Source organism: Anopheles merus, chromosome 2R (assembly GCF_017562075.2).
Source record: "Anopheles merus strain MAF chromosome 2R, AmerM5.1, whole genome shotgun sequence".
In the NCBI taxonomy this organism is placed as follows: domain Eukaryota; kingdom Metazoa; phylum Arthropoda; class Insecta; order Diptera; family Culicidae; genus Anopheles; species Anopheles merus.
In genome coordinates, this window is record NC_054082.1 from 29411056 (window position 1) to 29434708 (window position 23653).

At 47.1% G+C, this 23653-nt stretch overlaps 1 protein-coding gene across 2 annotated transcripts in view; it reads right to left on the bottom strand.

The window, feature by feature from the left end:
* Positions 1–435: 435 nt before the first annotated feature.
* The window catches only part of LOC121589145 (fibroblast growth factor receptor homolog 1-like), a 28671-nt gene continuing 5453 nt past the window's right edge, over positions 436–23653 (bottom strand). The window contains exons 2-11 of one of the 2 annotated variants that reach the window (XM_041907819.1): positions 19518–19862; positions 8111–8237; positions 4178–5271; positions 3417–3583; positions 2801–3181; positions 2478–2718; positions 2103–2398; positions 1835–2028; positions 1622–1762; positions 436–1530 (exon numbers count right to left, since the gene is read on the bottom strand). In XM_041907819.1, coding sequence (XP_041763753.1) covers positions 1254–1530; positions 1622–1762; positions 1835–2028; positions 2103–2398; positions 2478–2718; positions 2801–3181; positions 3417–3583; positions 4178–5271; positions 8111–8237; positions 19518–19650 — 3051 coding nt within the window. In that variant the 5' untranslated portion in view covers positions 19651–19862 and the 3' untranslated portion in view covers positions 436–1253. Of the gene's footprint in view, positions 1531–1621; positions 1763–1834; positions 2029–2102; positions 2399–2477; positions 2719–2800; positions 3182–3416; positions 3584–3850; positions 4033–4177; positions 5272–8110; positions 8238–19517; positions 19863–23653 lie in introns of both variants that reach the window. The other variant, XM_041907818.1, reaches the window with a different exon arrangement.

A 23653-nucleotide genomic window follows, 5' to 3' on the forward strand; every position in this document is an offset into this window, starting at 1 on the left:
TTTTTATTAATATTAAAAGCAAAAAATTAAATTATTGTCAGTGATATTTAATATATTTACTTCTCATGAATGTTAAAACGTAGTTCATTGGGAAAACTAAATCTCCTGAATGAGCCTTTCTTTCTTTTAAGAAGAACAAGATTAACACATTGCAGGAATTCAGCAAAACATCAATTATTATAAGCAAGCTAATTTGATACTTATTATTTAAGATTATTGAAGATTTTGTGAAATCGTAGCACGATTAGGATGGAGAAAGCTGTAATAATATATACATCATATTCTAATTTGTTTTATATGAATATAAAAATAATTTTATTTCGTAAATGGAATCTATACATTTATCGCTGTTAGCTGCTAAAGCTCACAAAATGTTGCTTCAATCGCATAAAATAATTGAATTACAGAAACGCAAAAAACAACTACAATGCATTGTTCGGCTTTTCTTAGACTTTATTTGTTTGTTTCGATTTTTACAATTGTTCGTTGGATTCCTGCATCTACCGCACTATTTACAATAATACTCGTTGATTTTGTTATCAAGTGATCTACGCTTACGTATAATGCCTACGACATCCATGGGGTGTCTCATAAAATTGTCACCTGTGCTTCACTACCGTTAAAAGCGATACCATAGAACCATGTACCATAGAGTTACAATTGAAAAGAAACAGTTATTCACATGCGTGGTACGTCTATGCGTATCGTCCTGAATCATTTGCCTGCCAGAACACATCTAAAAACATTAACGCTAAGAGCTCGGATTGGGATTGTTTCGTCGGATTGTCCAGCCATCCGAAGGCGGCTCACGCGAAACAATCGTCGACAGACCGATAGTACTATTAATTAACACGTAATGGCCTCCACGTGGTCATGGTGAACTGGTTATTACACAATATAAGATTTGGATGTGCTGCACACGAAAGGATCCGCAGTTATTGACTAGTTTTCCCTCCTTAGTTTGTTTTTGTTTCCTTACCAGACTAACAGCTGCTCTACGTTACATCAAATAAATACAGTCTTGTTTAAACTTAACGGCTAGAACGACAGAGAGCATTCCCAACATTCGCACGGGACATCCATGCTGAGGGCAGTAGGACCGGCCTCTCACACATACGTACACACATACATCCAGGCTCCATACATGCTCCACCGCAATCGTTTGATATAAAATAAATATTCTATGCTGGGACTGCTCAGTAATCGGTGAGACTAATCTTGAGGATCCCTACCCGCTGATGGCACAGTGTAGCTTAGTAGATACAGTCGTTGTTGTAGCTTCTGTTGAATCGATACATATGAACACGCTCGTGCTCCGTGCCCGCCTGATCGTCGCAATCTTCCTCGTCCTCCTCCTGGTCGTCGTCGCTATCGTCACTAGAGGGTGGTGTTTCTAGCTGCGGTAGCCCTAGGTCTAGGTACTCCTCGTTGGACGTTATGCTTACTAGCCGGTCCAGGTGTTGTACGATTTCGCTGAACGTGGGTCGTTCCTCGGGTCGATAGTGCCAACACTCGCGCATGAAAAGGTATCTGCAGAACGTGAAAATAAAAGAAAGAATATACTTCACTCATAAGTAAAACGTTGGCAATGGATGGGAGCGAACGATGCACAACCACATACATTTCAATTGAACACAGTGGAGGTTTTTCCATCCGTTTTCCTTTCTTCAGATGCTCCAGCAAGTTGTCCCACGTTGGTATCGATGGGTAAGGGTTGCCTCCCAGCGTCATAATCTCCCAGAGCAGCACACCAAAGGACCATCTAAAAGGCAACAGAAACAAAAAGTTGAGCAACACGCGATCTACTCCAGTACGTGGCAATTCCAATGCTTACACATCGCTCTGTGAGTCGTAGAACTTTTCCTCCAGCGATTCTGGTGCCATCCATCGGATGGGCAGCTTACCGGTCGTCGTTTTACGATAATACTCCTGATCGTGGATGTCTCTCGCCAGTCCAAAATCGGCTATCTTCATCACGTAGTTGTCGCTCACGAGAATGTTACGCGCCGCCAAATCTCGATGAATGCACTGTAATAATATAAAAAGACAATAAGTAAGTTATTCCAGTAAGGACACGAAAACTTTGAATCTTCAACACATACCCTTCGCGATGCCAAATGTTCCATTCCGCGTGCAATTTGATACGCGAACGAGATGAGCTCCTTTTGGGTGAGGATTTTTTTCTCCTTTTCGTTCGTCGCCTCGTAGTTCGAGCCGAACCGATGGCTGCGCAGAAAATTTTTCAGATTGCCGTGCGGCGCGTACTCGACGATCACGTACAGTGGTCCATCCTTGCAGCAGCAGCCAAGCAGATTGATGATGTTCACGTGCTTGCCAATCATCTTCATCACCTCCATCTCGCAGACGAGATCCTTCACATCGGCATCCGTGTGTCCCTCTGTTGCGTGATACGCAATGGCGTTGTGTTATAGCAATCGATCCCATCTACCAACCCCGTGTGCCCATTGAACACTTACCCTTCAGCATCTTCACCGCAACCACGGTCGATGGATGGCCCTTGACCAGCCCGTGCGCTTCCGCCATCACCACCTTGCCAAACATTCCCTCGCCCAGGCTCTTGCCCAGATGTAGCTTGTTGCGGGGAAACTCCCAGTTCAAATCGATCGGAAACTCGTACTCCGAGATCATGGTCGGATCGCAGTTGCCGCTCTGCACCAGCGTCGAACGTTGCTTTTCGATGCGTACGATTGGCATTTGCTAAAAAGGGGAGGAAATAGCGATTAAGAATCTAACCGCCAACCCAGGCCGACGATCTGAGGTCTCTCGCACTCCTTCTTACCAGTGCCTCTGACATGCCCGGTATGCTGCTCTCCACGACCGGCTGCTTCAGCACGATCACCTTCTTCGTCCACTGGTTGACGTGCTCCATTGCGCGGTGTTTCATCTTCTCGCGCTTCAGCTTCTTGCAGACGATGATCACGATCACGGCCAGCACGGTGAAGCAAGCGCACAGAAAGATCGTCATGCCCATGATGAGCGTCGAGTGCGTGCGTACCGGATGTGCGGTCGGCGTGTCATCCGGCGGCAGTTCATCCAGCACCTGAAGGTAGGCACTCTCGTTCGTCGCGCCGAGACTGTTGGCCGCAATGCAGGTGTACCAGCCCTCGTCGGCGTGGGTAACGTTTTCCAGCGTCAACACTTCGGGATTGTCCGGATCGCGCTGTTGATTGGATGGGATACGAAGTGTTAACAATGTCGAACGATGAAGGTACAAAAGAAAGAGGTAATTATTCATCCAGTTGATTAGTTACTGTTAGTGAAGTAGAACTGCTTAATGTTAGTGAACCCAAACATCAAGGAATATTACACACCTAAACAAACTGTTGGTTAACGTATTGATTAGTACTTGCGGTGTCGTTAGTGGAGATATCTCTACAAATGTTTTAAACCATCACCTTAACAAGTGTAATATTGTCGCAATTCACTTCGCAGAGACCCTTGACCCACTCGACGTGTTTCGTAAGGTCGCTCAGCACCATACACTCCATCGTGACATTTCCACCGACAACGAGGGTCACGTTCGATAGCGCTTTCGTAATGATAGGCCGATGGTTAACCCGATCTGCAATGTGATTGGAATAGTTGGATTTTGTTGGTTTATGTTTCCATCACCGTCCGATGTCCCATCCCGCAATGTCCCCTACAACCATCACCCATAAGAGTCAGTAATCAATACAAAGATAAACGAGCAGAACAGAAATAATTCCAACACCGGCTACACATAAGAACACGCCACAACCTGAGACCAATGTATCAGAAACCTTAAGCGCTAAACGACCTAGTTCACCATCCACCAAGATAAAGGTAAGCTCTCTTGCTTTCTCGGTACCTTAAGCTTGGTAACGTTCTCCGGCATGGACATGTTTTCCAGATCGACTAATCCCAGCTTCACCCATTCAATGTGTGGCTCCAGATCGGACAGGATCGGGCAGCTGAAGATCACGGTCGTGTTGACCAGTGCGGTCACATTCTTCGGTCGCTCGGTAATGTGGGGCCGTGCTGGGAAGCGATCTGATGGAGGGCGAAGATCGGGAAGGATTGCCGGAAGCGCGAAAGGATATAATGTTTAGCAAATCCAACAAACTTTGACGCGTTGTTCGAAAAGCTGAGAACAAACCAAATGAACCAAGGAACCAAGGAGTGTCCCGACACTTACCTTTCACCTCCAGCTTGGTGGTAAAGTTGATACAGCCCACCTGGTTGCACACCGCGCAGGTGTAGCTGCCCGAGTCCTGCGGTACCAAATCCTCCAGTACGATCGCCCAGTTCACCTTCTTCACCTGGCCCATGGCGCGTTCGATTTTCCGGCCATCCTTCGTCCAGGTGATGTTCGGCTTCGGATACCCATCGGCCGGACACCGCAACCTCACCATATTGCCCGACGGTTTCGACACAATCTTGGTCATTTGGTCTTTCTTGGTGAATATCGGTGCCCGATCGGGGGGCGGTGTGCCCGATCCATTCACCGCACCGGCACTGTCCTCGGTCGTGTCCGACCCGTGCACACCCGTGCCATTCGTTGGACCTTCCTCTTCTTCCTCCTCTTCCCCGTCCTCATCCTCATCCTCATCTATGTCCGCGTCTTCCGGATGGTAGGTGTGATGCTGGGGCCGCTTTTCCGTCGCCCCGGCCGGATAGTAACGGCCCAGCGCGCGCATCATCACCTGGGTGTCCTGGGTGGCCGGATCGCCCTGCAGCTGCGAATGGCTCTCCATCGTGTTGTGCTGGATGTAGGCGGGCTCGTGCTCGCCCGATTCGACCACCTCCAGCACGGTGGTGGCATTGACACACCCGTACACGTTGCACACGTTGCACACGTACGTGCCGGCGTCCGTCGGCAGCAGCTGCTTGAACACGATCGTCGATTTGTAGGAGTTGTCCCGGTACTCGGCCCCATCCTTGAGCCAGCTAACGTGCGGTGCCGGCTGACCGACGGCGTCACACTTGAGCCGGTACGCTTCACCCACCCCGCGCACCACCGGGGAGGGATAGGGTTCGTCACGCGTGCCAAGTATGCGCGGCGGGCCTTCCTTCAACTCGTTGTCCAGTATGGGGGTGGCAGCGGCGGTGGCGGCGACCGATGGCGAGTGTAGGCTTTTCCGTTCCAGGTTTGCCATGCCGGCGCCGTCACTCTGATACTGATCCGTTTCCTGGCTGAACACGGACAGCGTCAGGTTGGACCATTCGTGAAACTCGGAACCGCACGAATAGTAACCGGCGTCGGTTTTGCGCACTCGTTCAAAGCGAAGCCTGGTGAAGAAATAGACAAACCAAAAAACAAGACGCATTAGTTGTGATGACATCTTTCTTGCACACCATTTTAGACCCGTTTCGTACTAAACTATCGTAATAAAATCAAAAATAAAGATTTCTCTTAGTTTACGAGCAGCCTTGATCGTTAACTACAGTACTGGCTACAGTACAGCAAAGGCAACTAAACAAAGCGAGTCTTTTTAAAATTAAACACCCAACAGGACACATGTTCAACAGTTGTTAAATATTGTTCCACTCCGTTCAACTACTCTTCGCATGGGGTAGAGACTGGCAGGAAATAAATACTAGCTACTTATGGTGAAGTGACACCATCACCGCAGTTCTCCCAGGACACAGCGAGAGGGTGGCCCCCGATAAGTATCGACACGACAAGGTACGGTCGTAAATCCGTCAAACAACGAATCCAATCACGTTAAGCTCTCACCGGTCGGCAACATTCGAAACCCATGTCTATCAACTAATCGCACAACAGGCGGCCCTCGAAAGGGAAGAAGAAAGAACCCCGTGTTGTGTCACAAATTGCATTTTTTAAAATTTCCCCTCGGTACCGGAGCAGTTAATTCAAGTGTCAATCGATTGACTGCACTAATCCACAGGCCTTAAATTCTTTCCGCGCTGCTACTGCTGCTGCTGTTGCTTCGATCTCTACCATTCATGTCTTCGTCAATCGTCGCAAGCGGGTAACGCCTGAACCACGCGTGCCCTGGCACGTGGTCGATCGATCGGACGGCCACAGTGAGGAAAAAGGAAAACAAAATTACGCAGTTTTCTTTATCCATCGCATTCGGTGGCTTCAGTGTCACGAGGATTTGTTTATTTTTCAACAATCTAATAAAAATTAGTCTCGATCGTGGCAATATACTATACCACGCAATCACTAAAAGGGGAACAGTGAGCGCTCTGTTTGTTTGTGAAACTTATTTCTAGCTTCCAGTGGCAATGCTTCCAAACCAAAAGAAGAAAGATGATAATTGAAGGCTTTTCCAATAACTTTTCCTGTGATTGTTCGGTTTCCCCTCTTCTTTCTTATCTTTTTCAAGCCGTTGTTTAATGCTTCAATCTGCCCCATGTATATAGATGGATTTCCTTCTACCACAGCCATCAAAACCAAGCGATCGAGCAGATGTGGCATGAAAATGCACCATGGAGATGTTTTTTTTTTTATGTTCATGTAGTTCAATAATGCGCACGTGGGTATCTCAGGCCATGGTTTTCTTCCCCGGGTAGCCAGTACCAGATGCAATACAATGCAGAGCGCTGTTGTTGATGAGGTGCGCGCTGCACTATATCGTGCGTCCGCGCGGGATGGGGTTACACGGGAACGCATGTTTGTAAACATTAAGGGAAAAAACTACTGCAACTGCTGCTGCTGCTGCTGACACTCATAATTTCTCCTCACCTTCACGTTTCATTTCCAAGGCGTATTTTTAGAAACACGGACATTGTCCAAACCGAACCGTTGCAGTTCGAGATTGGATCCGAGCTCAAGGACGACGCTCGCGGCTGAAATGCTGTGCTGTAAAGTGGAAAATTGAGCCCATTAAACGGATGTTGCTGGTGAGCTACCCTTCAAACAGACTGTCGAAGGAAAGCCAATCCCCAGTGTTCCTGGCTTTCAACTCTGCCCCGCCAACAACAATCACTGCAACTGTTTGTATGCAGTTTGCTGGTAAAACGGCTGTCGCGGAAGACACTGGTAATTGCTCTTAATGGATTACAAATTGATGTGCCTTTGCTAACCGAGCGCGGTTGCCTTCACCCGGAATCATACATCCACGGCTGCCGGAATTGGAAGTGAGCAAAACAGATCGATCGTCGGTATGCAGATCGAAATCAAGCGCTTCGATGTGCTGATCGAAGGAATCCGACCCGTCGTTGGCAAGGCGTCTTGGCTGTAGGAATCCGTTTAAACAGTGGAATTTCAGTGTTTCAGTTGGCAGCGGTAGCAACCGCAGCAGCAGCAGCAGCAGCAACACCCATCAAAGGCACTGTTTAATGTACACACATTAGAGCTTAATGTACTACCTGAGTGGATCCAACCGACCCGTGCTGGCGTACTCCGCCGGGATGGATTATTCTAACAGTTTTTCTTTCCTCCTCAGTTCCCAGACTCCACAGCGTGGTCCACGCGGCCAGCAAGTGTGTGCTCCTGCATCAACGCTAGCACGTTTCCCGCTAGAGACCGCAGCATTCAGAGCCACAACCATTGCTGGCCGGTCTGTTTTTGTTCCTACACACACACATACGGTGAACCGTTTTCATCACTGTTTTCCCGTTTCGTTGCCGGACAAGCCATCTCGCGACGGATGATACTGCCAAAAGTTCCAAAAAAACTCTTTGCGTTTGTGTTTATTTTAAGTTGCTCAATGAAATTTCAAACACAACCACACACACACACACTCATACAATTTTTCCATTTGCGCTGCTAGGGCGAGGTTCTCGGTTCCGTACCCAAACAGACAGAGCGACGGAAAAGGCCCCACTTTTCCAAACGGAACGCCATGTACGTTGTCGGAGTGCGCCCCGAGAAAAGGTAAACAGTTTTTTAGACCAATACCGGCCGCCATCTGGCGAGTTTTCCTCCGGGAGTTTCCACGAAAGCTAGACGCAGCGTATTACACATTCGCTTCGTTTACAGCGAAAAGAAGCGTTTATAACACTGGCGATCGTTTCGTACCTTCAAACGCCATACATAGTATAGTTATCAAGGTATGACTCTTACTGTACTGTATTAGACGTAGATTTAGAAATACATGACTAATAATTAGTTTTTAGCTTTTTACCAATTTATGATTGTGTTAATTGTGCTACTTACGATTTTGCACGCTTATGATCCACCGGAATCAGTTTGCCGTTTTTATACCACGCCGGGCTGTCGAAGTTGCACTTGATGATCAACTTCGAATAAAGTGGGACCGTCTCCTTTACTAGCTTTTTATTGCCTGTGAACATAACATAAAGAAGCATACAAAAAACAAGAGTTAGATTGATTTTAATAGCTATGTGTTGAAATTGGGACTTCGTCAACAATGTTGAGCGTATGACGTTCCACACAAAGTTCAAATTAAAGGTTTTTTTTTCGGACAAACAAACCGCACACCAGATGACACTCACAAGAGGCAGATTTGCAAATCCGAAGGGAATGGAATAGAGGATGCAAATAAAAAAGTAAACTCAAATTAAAACTGCCATCAAGCAACGATCCTGCCAAAGGATTTTGTATACGAGCGTGCATCGGGCAACGAAACAACCGAGACAAGACGAACATGATGAGTACGGCGTTGATGAAGATCGGCATCTTCGGGAACACGGGTGTCCTGTCCCTGCCACAACCTGCACGCTCAAGCCGGCGTCGAGTTTCGTTTAGAAGGGGCGTTTTAGACGCATAGTATAGCATAGTTTGCACATGTTTCCGTTTTGATTATTTTCGGGATTCCGAAACCCTTTCGCTGCAACGGTACGGTTCCGGGCCCGGGGTTTGCATTGGGAAGAAGATGGAGTTTAGAGGCGTTCGCTTACCGGAACGAGCAGAAGATGCTGCTGAAGGGTGTATTGTTACGTTTGCGGCTTCTACCCCGTCTTCCAAAACCAAATGCGACCAGAAAAACGAAAAAACTACCACTACCGCTGTGCCGTTGCCAGCTTCGACCAAACGGTAGGCCGCCTAGCGTGTGGTGTGTCGATTTCGGGGCGGGATGAAGATATTAAATCTTGCGAAAGATTTTTATTGCCTCAAACTCGATCTTCGTTTAAAGGAAATGTGGAAGTGAAAATGCCACTAGCGAGCTGAGATTGACAAATGCAAAAACGCTACCAGCTAAACCGTGAAGAGATGCTTACGCTAGAAGCTTAGCGTACGTTTATGCCGATTTTTAACGAAATAAACCCACACCACGCGCACGGTGCATGCACAGCTAGATGATACAATTTCGATGAGTTTTACGCGTTGTGCGATTTTAATTAAATCGTGCAACCTTCCGCAGATATATTCCTGGGCAATTGGTTGGGCTTTAATTAGTGACATGTGCGCAACCTGAAGGGGCTTTTGCGCGTTCACTATCGACCGTCGGGTGCGCACGTGCGCGAGTGAAGCTGACGCGCGTGATGAGCGACACCGCTTCCTTGACGGGCTGGCCCTGTCAACGCTGCTGTCACACAAGCACAACGCTTAAAGGATGGGTCCCCGTCTAATCTGTAGTCCGTACAAGGGGTTTTGATTCCAATAATTCACGCGGGTCAATGTGTTCCAATGCGATCCAACTCAATGAAACGCCGTTCCAATTATGTACATAGAATATTTTTTTATTTTTTTCGTAAAACGTACAACATTTGTAGATTCTTAATAATGCATCGATGCATTTGGTGTTTGAAGAGATATACACTTTTCACGTGCAGAACATATTTTGCCTAGACACCATGCAGTCTGGTTTAGTAGCAGAGTCTGAAAAGATGTAACCGTCTGGTAGCCACAAACCATCAACCTATGCTACCTCCTCTACACTATCGATCATCAGACGGCGAAGAAACCTACATATGGTGAACGAATACTCCTTTTGGTTTTCTAGTGTTGAGTGCCGATTCGTAGTAGCAACAACAACGATTGCTTGCCCCGATCAAAGTGGTGATGACCTTCGTGTGAACGATCCGAACCGAACTCTTGAGTTGAAGCACTCGAGAATAAAATATTAATTATAGCTCATACGTGTTCCTGGGGTGTACGGTGACGGCGGCAGTGAAGGCTTACATACCCCGTGTGTTCGAATGCTGCAATTGAACGTATCGTCAGCTTCGGAACTAAAGGTTCGCTAACGCTCGTCTTGCAGAAGAAAGACAAGACTGCACCGCAGACGTATGGCAGAACGGGGAGACTTGGAACTACTCCAACTGCTCTGTGGCTAATTGATGTCTAGGCACTGTCCACGGCGCGGCATTGCTCAGAGCAGTTCGGATGTGAGCTTCAACGTTCAACAGATGCTAGCAGTATTCCAACGAGAAATTCCTGCTAGTTCCGGTCCGCTTCAGTACGATATCTTCCAACCCAGACACAATGCCATAAAACGTGCGGAGAAGCTATATCTCTTATGCAACTATGTATGAGCGCTCCGTGCTCTTAGCGAGGTATTGGAAGATCGTGATGCAGATCGACCCCTTCCAGCCGATCGGTTCCATCTGGCGCACAGATGCTGCCTCTGTATGCCATTGCATTCGATCGATATCGTCGCTCAGAAGCGAACGTTCAAACGAAACCCACGATCCAATACTCTTCGCTTAACGATCATCATCTGCGGTGCTGCGGTCGCTCCCTGCTTAGTCATTCATCTTTCTTTCGCAAAGTACGACCAAATCGCTGGAACGAAACATTGGCATTGTAGCGTTTAATTAATGATATATGCCACTCCACTGTAAAGGTTGCTGCACCTGTTCTATTTTCGTGTGCATCGCTATGCTGTACTGTGCGGGTTCTTGTACGATGATGCCATGCTGCGGTGTGGGTTATTTTAGTTGTCGCACAATTTCGCGTTCATTCATAATTTCTGCGCTTGCCCGTGGCTCGGCTGGTACACTTGCAGTCATTCATGGCTTAAGTGCTCGCCCGTGTGGTGGGGAGTAGAGTAACGCAAGCAACGGGTGTACCACATCTTTGCGGGATCTCGGTGACAACACTCGGGCATCGCCCAAACCCCTTCCCAGCGGTTTCGGAGGATCGATGCTCTGGCCGGCTGTGCAAAAAGAACATCTAATGGGGAATGGTCTTGTACCGCTTCTGGGGAGATGCCACGAACGAATCGACGAGAGTTTTGCCTTTGGCCAGACGGAAATGAGCTTCAATTACCAGCGTCTTCATTGCTCCGGGTTGCTCTCCGGCGGTGCTGGACCTCGACCCATGACTCCTTACCTTCCCGGGAGTGTGGTGAGTGAACCGATAGGAAGGATTTGAATACGCTTTTTTGCCCACCGAAATCACGCTATCGCTCATGCACACGAACGAAGGTTCCATGTGCGTGTGAGTCTTGCCGTGCACGGAGATGGTTATGTTGGTTGGTGATGGAGTGGCCGCCATACTGTTGCCGTTGATGCGCCGTTGCATCGAGCATGGTAGCGAATTAAATAATTTATGGCAGTGCTAAATTTGTCCACGCATCGCGTTGTTTGCCTTCTGGCAGCATTGCCATACCTTCCTTCTACGTCACAAGCAGTGCGTATCGTGCTGGAGTTTCGTGCGGCAAGATTATCCAACTCAAACGGGAATAGCATTCCTGCAGTAAAGACCTGGCTAATTTCATTTCATTTCTACCTTTGGATTGATTGCTGACGCGGAAGCTTATCTGTTCACGTACTTCAAAGTGAATACAAACAGCGGAAATACAGTATTGCTTGTTCCTACCTCCATCATAGCTCCGACTGGGAATGGTTTAAACATATTCCATTGCGCTCTGGCATTGCTAACTGTTCCGGTGTTGGTGGTATATGCAGGAAGTAGTATTTCCTTTTCAATCATGACCACACGCAAATAAACACACTCACCTACACATTTTGAACTATCCTTACAACAGTTTGTGTCTGTGCTAAGCAAGTGGTTCAGTTGCCGAAGGCAATCTATTGGCAGGGGAAACCGGCGAACGAGTCTCCAGCATATTTGATGCTATTGGTAGTTCAATTAGCAGTTCTATTAACCTTTGCCCCTTTGGCACGCGGTGCGATCATTACGATTACTTCTTATTTACAAACACATCACATAGTCGGGTCGAATGTTAAGTGAAAAGTGTCGATGAGCAATGAATTGTGTACAGAAATTACATCGTAATTGCATTAATGTTTGACCTTTCACAGGCTGGTACAGGAACGGGAGTTTTAACTCTTATTTAGATGCCATGGTAGTTTGTTTTATGTAAGAGAGTTGACATTACAAAATCGTTCATGTGTTTTCAACTGTACTAAAACATTATGTATGCAAAATTATCAAAACAATCAGTCCCTTTTATTGCCACTATCGAATTATTTAACTAGTTCCCCTTCCGCAATCACGTACTATGGTTACCTACAATCAGCTCGGTAGCCCTTTCGATCACTTTGCGTAACAAACGTCGAGCGCATACTCTAACAGGCAGCCCTTTTAAGCGAGCATATCACCATCTTGGGATCGCCAGTAACCTTGGTCCACAATAATAGTCTCAAGGTGTACGAGCCGCGTCCCAATTCCACCTCGGGGCTGCCCGCGACTCGGTGGGGCTGCTCAGGTGAAATCATCCACCGGAAGCTTCCTATTTCTCGAAACCGTAAGGGAGTCGGCATTTGTAACCGTTTGTTCAAAATTGGTCGTGCTGCGTCAATTCCCCACCCAGGAATTTGTCCGCAGAAGCTTTACAAAGCAACGTGAGCTCGTTGCACACCTTCTCCATTCTTTGCTGTTACTGCTAACAGCAAATACGATCACCATGATCATCATCGTCAGCAGCAGCGGCAGCGTTATTATCATCTGCAACGTACAGTGCGGAGGTGCGCTATTTTCGACACCTTCCCATAAAACCAAGGTAAATAAACATTCCAAACGTGTGGTATCGCAAACCCATGCGCCTCCCTCACCACCAGCAAACCCGAAAAGTGCCAATGTAAACAGGGACAGAAGCCAAACAGCTTCGAACGCCAATTGGTAGGTGATCCGTTCGTTGAACGTTATTGGGGAGAGCAATCTATTGGCACTAACTCTTGCCTTACCTACCAGTGTGGAAGCCTCTTGACTGAAGCGTGTAGCAGTGCAAAGGGAGATGGGGCAGTGAATTCCGGTCGATGGCGTTGATAGAACATTCGGTTGGTTGCTAAGGCGTGAGCTAGTGTGATCGCTTACTGCAGGTGTGCACTTTACACGCTTAATGGCTGTTCCGAACATGGCAAGGGGAAGCGATTGACATGCGACAATCGTACGGTGTGCGATCGAAGAGTTTGGTTTTGCAGCGATCCACATTTGGATTTCAACCCCAGTAAGAAGACGAAAGGCCTAGTTAGTATGCTTAGCAGACGGTCGGCGACACGGTAGTGTCACTAGCCAGGCTGAATTTGTTACATTTACGCGTCCGAATCATCGCGATACTTCGAAGAAAAACTTCCACCGCTCGGTTCCATTAGGCAAAGCTTGAAGCTAGTTTGAAGATAACTTTTTGCCATCATTTTGCTTAAGTGCATCACGCCATGATTAGGTCACTTTTCTCCGCTCCGCACGACATTTCAACGGCTCTCCATTCAGCGAGATCGTATTTATCCCATGGTACTGAGCTTTACATCAGTGCATGTCTCTGTGAGGCTGGGTGTGTAGAGTACACCCCATCTCGTACCACGCTGAACGCGACGACAGCTCGAGTGACAGCTAGCCGGACACTAGACATCGTGGCTGCGACAGCCACAGTTCGCGGTCACCGGCCTGGAGTAACATTTTGGGGCCAGTTGTACCAACTTCTATCCGCCCATTGCCCCATCGCTTCTACCGTGCTATGTGAATGTCATGTGAGCTGGGTCTAACGGAGGCGGGAGGACAACGAGATGGAGGAATAGGCAAGATTTATATGCCGCATAAATGACTGTCCCGGAGGCAGGCTAATTATCTGACGACAAACATATCATTCGGTTAATTATTTTAAGTGATTCAAAAGATTTCGTGTACGTCCCTGTTCTTTTTTTTTTGGGTTTCTTTTGCGCACACCGCCTAATCAAATCGTGTTGCTTTGGCGGCATAAGATGCGTGATGAGGATTATACACGATTCGGGATGTATGTATGAAGTAAAATACCACATAAACAGCACGCCGTATATTTTACTTTTTCGGGAAAGCTTTAACGGGAAAATGTTGAAGAATGTACACAGAAGATAAAATCAGTCCTTTCATTAGGATTTTTTTTGGGAATGTTTTGTTTCTGCTGAGGCCCGCGACGGTAACCGTTAATTTGAAAAGGTTCGCGAACGGATCACACGTCTCAATCGACATATTCCAACGTCTGGCTGTATTCCCGCCACGTACTGACCAGCGCTCACTGTGTTTCAAGCTGTGACGCGTATGCTTTGCGCGATCGAGATTCATTTATAACCGCTTGACTTTGGAATGGAATGCGCTGGAAGATTATCTTGATGCGGAGAACAATGCAACGCTGTTTTCTTGGTGTTCGATGTGTGGAAGGAACGCGCAACCCCACAGAACGATGGCGCGCTTTTCAGTAACCTTGATGATACTAAATCAGTTTAAAGACAGTTTGGAAGCATTTTGACGCACAGTAACTGCGAGTGTGTAAGGTAAGAGAAAGAACTTGGTCTCCATTTCCAATTACCGAATGATTCATTTAATGTAGACTATCTATTCTCGAGAAATGTTTACATTCATCCAACCTATTTTCAACACATCTTCCAGTACCAAGACGTCAAAACTGAGTGGAAAAGGAGAAAAAAAGGAAACTCCACTGATCCCACCCGTCTACGTACTTTGCTAAACGGCCAACATTCGCACAGCGAGTGTCTGGTTTTGACGAATCAATCAAGAGAATGCTGCTAGGAGAATCTGTTTCTTCTCCTGTCAATCGTCACCCATCTAATCGTGAGCATCTTTCCAAAACGTCTCGCCTCGGTAGACGCTGGAGGGTTGGCGCCATCTTGGTTGGGAGTCGATTTCCCGCCAACCCCGCTGTACTCCGATGCTTCGAGAGGCGGCAGCGACCATGTGCGGTTGTGCCCGTCTTCCAGGAAAGTCAGCCAACCAAGATCGCATCAACACAACAGCGCCGATTCTCTACACATACGCTAGGGCTCGCCAGCCGGCAGTTGGGTAACTCCGGTAACGTACTGCAGAGATTTGACAGTATCATCATCTCGTATCACCCGCTTAGCGACCGTGTGTGAGTCAGCAGCAAGATGGAGGAATGGATCCGTAAAATTATGTACGAACAAATACTTTAAACACACAGAAACACACATACGATGTTACATTGCTGCTGTCTGGCAAGTTCAGCAGGATTTGTTTCTTTCCCTCATCTTACTGATCTTCTACTGTAGCTGTGTGTGGCTGAATCGTGTGTGCCGAAATTTGTTGAACCATCAATCCCACAGTACCACCTCGAGGGAGCGAGAAGCTGTGCTGCTTTGCAACTTCTGCAGGAAGGAAGCTACGCCAAAATTTCGTCTTCAAGTCCCGGGTTCCCCGCACACAACAACACTGCCAGCCAGGAACACGGTGAGTGCAGGGCAAAGATCACATCTAATAAAGTGATGCGATCGTATAAACAAATCATAAAGCGAACGATGTAAACATCGAGTTAACAAACGCAATAAAAAAACGGCCCGGCCCCACTAGAGATAGGGCGCTCCCAGTGCAAAAAGATGCTGCCGGAGTTGTATTCCGGCTCGAGGCCCGTGGGTGAAAGAAGTGGAAATCCCAAGGCAAGGCGGCAGTTAAATGAACCATTCCGATGCGTCAGTTTAATGGGGGGAAAATTACAATACTGCATGTGGAAAGCAACTACCACGCTGCGTTCGTCGTGCGGGATACAGGCGAGTAGTGAAAGGTTCAATTAATCCTCGATACGTTGCAACGATGGCTGCCAGTAGCGAGAAGGGCTCATCGTGCACGGGACACAGCATCCCACAGGAAGTTGGCAGAACTTACTGAACCTTCCTTTTGATTCAATTCACTCGGTGGCTATTATTGATAGGAAGTAGCAGCACTAATAAGCTAACAAGTTATCCAATGCCATGCAATGTTACGCTGAGGGCATGTTGATGGTGGATGCCCGCCCCTAATGGCCGTAGTTCGCGGAAGCGCGGGTGGTCTATTTTGAAGTGCACACAGACAGATCGAACCAGCTTGCAGTACCCGTAGGGTCAAAGAACTACGGCTGAGCGTAGCCTAGTACTATCTCACCAGCCTACTCGATCGACGAGTCATGCAAATCGCTTTATGCGACACATCCCAGATGACGAAGTCTGCATCTCCCAGAGACGGAGTGAGTGATTTTGATGGGAATTGGCCCGATCAGATCTTCTTGGACGCACCCAGCTTCGTTTATGGTTCGTTGTTTGTTGCTTTTTTCGTTGTTGTTGTTGCACTTCTTAACTCGCGATCTTATTTAATTTTTGTCATTTTATTATTTCCTGTCTTCCTGTGGCTACGCCGGGAGCTGTGCGCGTGACAAACTCGGGTCGGGAAAGCAGTAATTTATGATCTCTATTATATGCGCCAGACGCAGCTCTCATGTCACCCACCTCCACTATGCTCTGCTTATGCTGGCGTCTCGAAGACATCAGGACGCAAGACGCCTGATCACAAACTCCCGGGAGTGATCTTGAAGCGACCGAAGGACGTAGAGTAAAGTCAGGTCGAAATAAAAATGTGGCGACCTCAAGAGGGCACCTCTTACAGCATTCAAATCGGCAACAAAATATCATTTTTCACGTTTCTGAAAAATGATGGCAAAAAAGGGAAACACAAACACACGCCCCTTAATGGGACACATTGTTGGGATGTTGCGGCCTATGGGTTGCCGTTTTCGGTTGTTCGGTGTGTGCTTCACCAAACGCAGAGCAAAACAGTGAAGCAAGAAAAAGCTAACTTTCTAGCCTATCGCGTCAACGCTGGCACAGCGCCCAGGGATCACAACAGGCTAGTCGATCGCACGCTGGGACGCGTGACCTTCAAGGGTTTGTGCACAACACATTGCGAAAAGTGACCCGTCACGAAACGGGGCTGGTGTTTGGATGGTTTGGTGGTACGTGGTGATTCAGATTCGTCACCGATTTCGCGGGTCCCCAGTTTATTGGAACCGCTGCCGCTGCTGCCCGATGATAAGGGTTCGTCGTTCCCGCCTGTTTGCAATTAAATTTCGGCAAACAATCTGCCGGCTAGCTTTGTTGCACGGATTTCTTTTTTTTCTGTGTGTGATTTTTTGTGTATTTTGCTTTCCCCTTCCTTTCCCCATTCGACAACACTGCCTAACTTGACAGTTGAATGGCATGAATTAAGACTGAAGAACAACTGCACACGATGGTTTCCACTCCCCGGCGGTGAAATGTAGGGAAGAAGGCTGCGAAGGAGGGTCACCATTTTTTGTCACCCTTGATGATTCCGTGGACGGATGAATGCGGGTCAAACGCTACACTTGCCGGTTCAATTCAAAAATGACCAAATCTCAGAAAAATTCAACAAACTCTCGCAGCGCTTTAAATCTCCACCGAAGTGCGGTCGTGTTCGCTGGAAAACGCTTACAAATAGTCATTCTAAAGAAGAAGAAGAAAATAAAGGTTCAATGCTCTGGTAGCGCGGGAATCGACTTGCTGTGTTATGCCTTTTTTCTGTTTTCTATGTTTTATTGCAAAGGGACAACATTTCCGACACTCACATTGTGCCAAAATAAAACGAATTTCGTTCAAACGCTGCTGCCTTACGTCAGCCAAGGTATTGAAGTGGCCGATGCGACCGCGTCAGAAAATGATCCCGCATCCACCACAAGCGGTCAAAGTTTGGCGTGAGCACAGTGGCTATGGGTAGGGGCGATCTCGTGCATGCAATCTCTTCCATCCGCTGGGGTCAGTGTCCAGTACCGAAATCAAATTCTTTTAATTAAAAAGATTCCCATTTTGTATGACAGAAATGCACGCTCTGGCTGCTCCTAATTGCATCTTTTGCGATCGACAATACAACATCGCGGTCCATTGAGAAGAGTAATTAAAACCAATCATTAGCAAATAAAGTCTCATGGGGTCATTAAATGAATGACAGGAGTAAATAACTTGAGTAAAGCTCTTAATTGAATAGGAGAATCTGATGTGTAACGAAATTTGATTTCCCGCCTCTTTTTGTGATAGATTAAAAAGAACGATTTTTGTTATTGTGCTGGAATCATATCAACAGACGTAAGTAACGATCATTTAGTCGTATTCTGTTCTGATCTTAGTTCAATTCGAGTTTGCCGAATGAACTTCGAAATGAAATTTCCCCATACAAAAGGGTCATCAACTCGTCGGTGAAATAGAACATGCTTGATTGTTTTCTAACATCTAATTCTATTAATAGCACCCGTGTTGATCGTTAACGCACGCATGGTTTACATTAACCTCACAATTTTGCCCGGTGATAAAATCCTGCATCCTTTTGAAATGGCAAACAACGCCAAACTTATCTGCAAAGGGCAGAAAACAGCTCTTTCATTGAAAAGCTGAAACTCGATCGCAACCGAATGGCGTTGAACGTGAGAGCCGCCATAAAGCCTTTGCTCGGTGCCAGGAAATCTGCTCATTGCTGTAAACAAAAGCTTGTGTGCGTAACGGACTGAGTGTTTTCCACAATGGGAAGGAAAATCTAAATTACAACGGTTACGCTAGATTGGGAAATTCAGGTTACCATTGGGCCGTGCTGTATGGGTTCGCCTTAACATTTTTCTACAGTTAAATAATTTCCATTTTAAAGAATGTTGTAATGTTTTCCGTCGATCTGGTTTACTCCTACTTCTTGGTGTAGTACATTTGCAATCGCAGAATAGTACCGACCAAGCAAGTACCGTACGAAGTATCGAATTTCCCACCAACTGCTGCCAACCAGATGAGAGGAAATTTCAATTTCGCCTAAGCAAACATGGCACCGCTTTTGCGTACTGCGCACGGTCTGTCTGACTCGTGGAAAGTCGGAAAGTCGAGCAAAGAACGTTTCTACACCGAAACCCAGCTGATGGAATGTGACATACGCGCTTTCATCTACTTCCTTCTCGTAATAGGTGCGTTGCACCCCCTTTTGCATGCGTACTTCTGCTCTGCCTGACGGAAGTGCCCTTCTTTTGACACACACACAGACACACACTCGAAATATTTAAAATAGTGAGAGAGAGATGGAGAAAAAAATCGAGAAAGAAAAGTCAACAGCGACGGTGGACTTTTTTTTTCTTCCCCTCGTCCACTCGAACCACTCAAGCATGCGAAGGAATGTGTCAAATGCTAAACGGGAAAATAATTATGAAAATTTGGTGCTTAGTGGGAGTGAGGAAAGCTACAAAAACAAAGCAAAAAAAACAATATACACAACGCTAATGAGTCAGTTGGTTAGGGGGAAATGGCGCCGAAAAGCGGTGCCGAAAATTGGAGCCAATGTGCGTACGATGGGGTGAACTATTATCGACTGTGGGGTAGAACAATCGTGATCGATAGGGAGAGAGCAACATTCTCATTAATCAACATGCACGATAGCAATCATCACTTACCTAAATTGATCCGTATCGTGTCCGGGTCGGACTGCGATAGTTTGTACGTTGCGGTCTGCACGATCCACACACTTAACAGCAGCGCTAGAATGCACCTCCAATCTGTACCGTTCGAGGCCATTTTTGTGGACATTGTTTTCCCCTTTGGAGTGGACACAACACAACACAGCGGCTTCACAAAATACAAACCACCCCTCAGGTCCTTATTCGTTGCACTCTTCACTGGGTCGCGATCGCGATTTGTTTGTTCACAATTGTACTCGTCAGCTGCGTGGCCGTTTCGCGACCGTACGGACACATCCGATCGAGCTCACCTCACATTGCAACATTGTAAAGGTCACCGTTCTGCAAGGAAGGAAAGGGAGTAAAGTATTAATGGCAAATCAGAATTTCGATGCAGTAAAACGAAGGAATGTGAGCCCAAAATTAACCAATTCCCATGCGCACGTGTGTCTGTATGGGGGTACGCGATAGAGTGATCGTTTTTCCCGCGAACGCCACCGTCAGCTCTCAAGACCTCCAGCAGTTTGTGTTGCCTTTCGTAAGGGATCGCTTTGCTTCTGACATGGAGGCATCATAATAATTTTATTATCCTCACATCCGCTGTACTGGTGTGTGTGTGTATGTATGTGTGTGTGTTTGCTTAACCCTGCTCAATGCGCATGATTCGCTTGTTTACTATCGCATGGTAAAGGATTATGCTTTGTGTTGAGCATACGCGATTGGAGTTTCATCCATATTATCCAGTCAAGGGTACGATTGTAATCTAACGAAAAAAAAACGACAACACACACTGTTTAACCCAAACAACCACCAAACGGATCGGATCGGTCTTTCAGTTGATCCGCCAGGCAAGTTTTAACGCCACCAACGAGGATCTAGCGCATTTTAGTACAAAGGACAACCTTCACGGAAATATGAGCAGGACTGTAGGATGGTTTAAATGTTTATGAACTGTAACCGGGTACCCGCAAGTTTTTGTTTAATGATTTAACTCTTTGTAGATTTTCCGGCAGTTTTTATTAGACCTGCAGCAGACTTCGAAGCTAACCTAAAGCGGGATGATAAAAAGGATGTTTGCCGCGACGAGTTTGTCTGCCGAGTTTGTGTATCCAAGCGAGTCAAACTCTTTCTTCGGGGGGTGTAATGTAAATTATGTTACAAATACCTTCTAGTTTAACGACAATTGCACCTTCAATACATTCATTATTATCATATAATTATCCTACAAAGATCCTGATCGTTACAAACGGAATGTTTGCCTCCAAAAACGACACTCTTCTGACCGGTGGGAATTTCAGTTTTTGCTTCACCGAAAATTAGTCCTTTTCTCATTCTCATTTATTATTAACCCCTTTTTGTGACTGCAATTGTTCAGTGAAGTACGCATTTCGCTTTGCTTTGCATTTGGTCCTCTGAGTACGCACTTCATTAGCACACATGGCGGGAGGCGCACTCGAGTGCGGGAGATGTTACCGGACGAAGGCTCAGGATCACCAACATCACAACGATGTACAGAAAAAAGGCAGCTACAATTTCCCATCCCACCGGGAGGAGAGTCTTATTCTTCAAGACCCGGTCCTAGCTAGAGACCCGCCGGGAAACCCTAGAGCCACTTTTCGTTAGGGCGTTCCAAGCTCGAGAAATTAAAAATGCAAAGTAGGGCACCCCGGTGACGTCCCAGTGTGTTTGTGTTGCTGGTTGTGTAGGGAAAAATGCAACTGCACCGCGCGCAAGTCATTATCCGTTTTTCCCTAATTCTCCGCATCCTCCTCTCTGCCCGCACTCGAAACATTCGGATTCGTGTTTTTTCTCTCTCTCGCTCTCTCTCTTTCAGTCTTTCCCGCCTGCGATTGAGCGCATCGTGTTTTTGGTAAGGGTCTCGAAAAATGGGACATGAAAAACTCGCCCGAAAATGAATGGTGCCCATGTGTTGCTGCTGCTGCTGCTGCTGCTGCTCGACCTCAGCGTGTTTTATTCCTCTGCACACGCTCTCCGCAACCTCGGCGGACGGTAATTGGTGGCGGACGTAAATAACGCCAAACAACACAACCGGCTATGTGGTGTGGTGTCGACGACGACGAGCAAAGCAGACGGCTCCTGCTGGCACAATGGCTTTGGCCAGGCAAACTGTGTCCTTCGTAACGATTTGGATATTAAAGAAGAAGAAAAAAGCCATCTTCACAGTACACAACACAGTCGCAGTCGCACACATACTTCGTGGTACCAAAAAAGATTCAATTGTCCTGTCGCTTGCACCCAAACGCCCAAACTGTAACTGCGCGGTCACTGGATGTTTGGATGCATCTTACCCCATTGATGAGCGCTAACGGTAGAAACTACGCAAATAACACACCGTAAATTATTCAGCACCATTATCAACCATACACAGGCTCACTGAGATGCAGATGAATAAAACCTCCGCAGTCGTTTTATGGGACCGCTTTCGTCATCTTCGTACGTTCCTTCGCAGTACAATGCAAGTACAATTTATCCAACGATAAGATCCCTCCAAACAAAGCTGAAAATTGTCTTCTGTGTGATGAGGATTGTGGTGAAAATTTAGCACAGCGACGAACTACTTCTGCCGTTTTTTTTTCAGGAGAGGTTTTGGACACGTCCGGCCGCAACAGACTCATTACTTTGGCCCTTCCAACCACTTTCAAAACTGCCATTCCAGCACGAACGCGGGCAGACGAGACTTCCAAAATATGGTCAAGACGCGTACGCGACCTATCGGGCAGCAAGCAACAGGGAACTGTTATACAAACGCCTCGATTGTGTGCGATCTTCGACGCCGAGAGTAGCCGCCAACAATGGGTAGTTGTTTTATCGTACTCAATTTACAAAGTAATTTCTTGGACAACCAGTCTTTCATGATGTGTTTCGGTTTTTACACCCCCCACCGTTAAGTTGATCGCTTCTTAAGGTTCTCCGGACCTCGCGCGTATTTCGGGCAATCAAATTTATGCTGGACACGCATTTGGCCCCGAGTTGAGGGAGAGAGAGAGAGAAAGACATACACATACAATCACATAAAGGCACTGTGCATTACTTGACATTATTTTAAGGCCACCATCGGCTGTGGATGACGAGTAGATTTGGTAGTAGTTGTTGTTGTTTTTTTCTTCTTCGTTTTTTGTCAACCCTCAGTGTGCGGTAAATCACGACCCGTAACGAATGCCCGGAGAATCGCGGGTTGTAACGGCCGCAGCAACCGAAAAAAAAACAACCCAAACCGCCGTCGTATCTCTCACTCAATCAGCATCGTTTCGAGGGGGACATCTTAATTCGAGCTAAAGGTTCAAATTGGGCTACGGCACCTACGGTCAGCACTGGTCGCCACGAGGTCGTCGCTGCGAGAGACCGTTGCACCGTCCGCTTAGAAAGAGTGAAACAGCGTCAGTCGAAACGAAACCCCTTTTTGAAGGATTAGGCGGCTCGCTGTCTGCTACGGCTGCCTGCGAGTATGATAGCAGGGCCTGGGCAGTATCACTGCCCAGATGGGCGTGAAACCCTCACTGGGAAGATTTGATTTAATTCAATTGAGTTCGGTCTTGCCGCACCGCGGTGCTAGGCGGGGATAGACGCACATCGTCGGGTCAGGGGACACTACGATACATGTTGCCATGGTCGCATCGCGGTCAGCTTTTGATGCTTCCCCACGGGCGGGTACATCTTGGATATAATTTGATTAATAGCATAATTATACCCTATACACGATTCGTTTCGCCCGCACGGTGTGCCGGAGGTCGTGGGATATCTATGTGTCGTCAACGAGCAAGCTGAGCTGATGAATCAGCCGCGCACCGTACTGTTGTTGTACTGACAGTTGCGCTGTTGATAACTCCATCATGGAAAGGTGTATTTCTTCATTGTGCATTTTGCGTCGGAGGCGCAATGGACGAGGAATGCAATTTGTCTCACTGTCTTTGTCTCTGCTCCGCTGTCCGCCCGCGCAGGACATTTCGCAAGCGCTGCGTAACCTTGTCAGGAGCCGCGCACTTACGCACGGACAAGCGTGTGTGCTGCTGTTTGCGTGAACGGGCCCCAATGCACATTAGCGAATGCAATCAACAACAACCAGTGCACGCGTGCAGCAGCGTGTGCATCGGCGCGCGGGTGGTGTGTGTGTG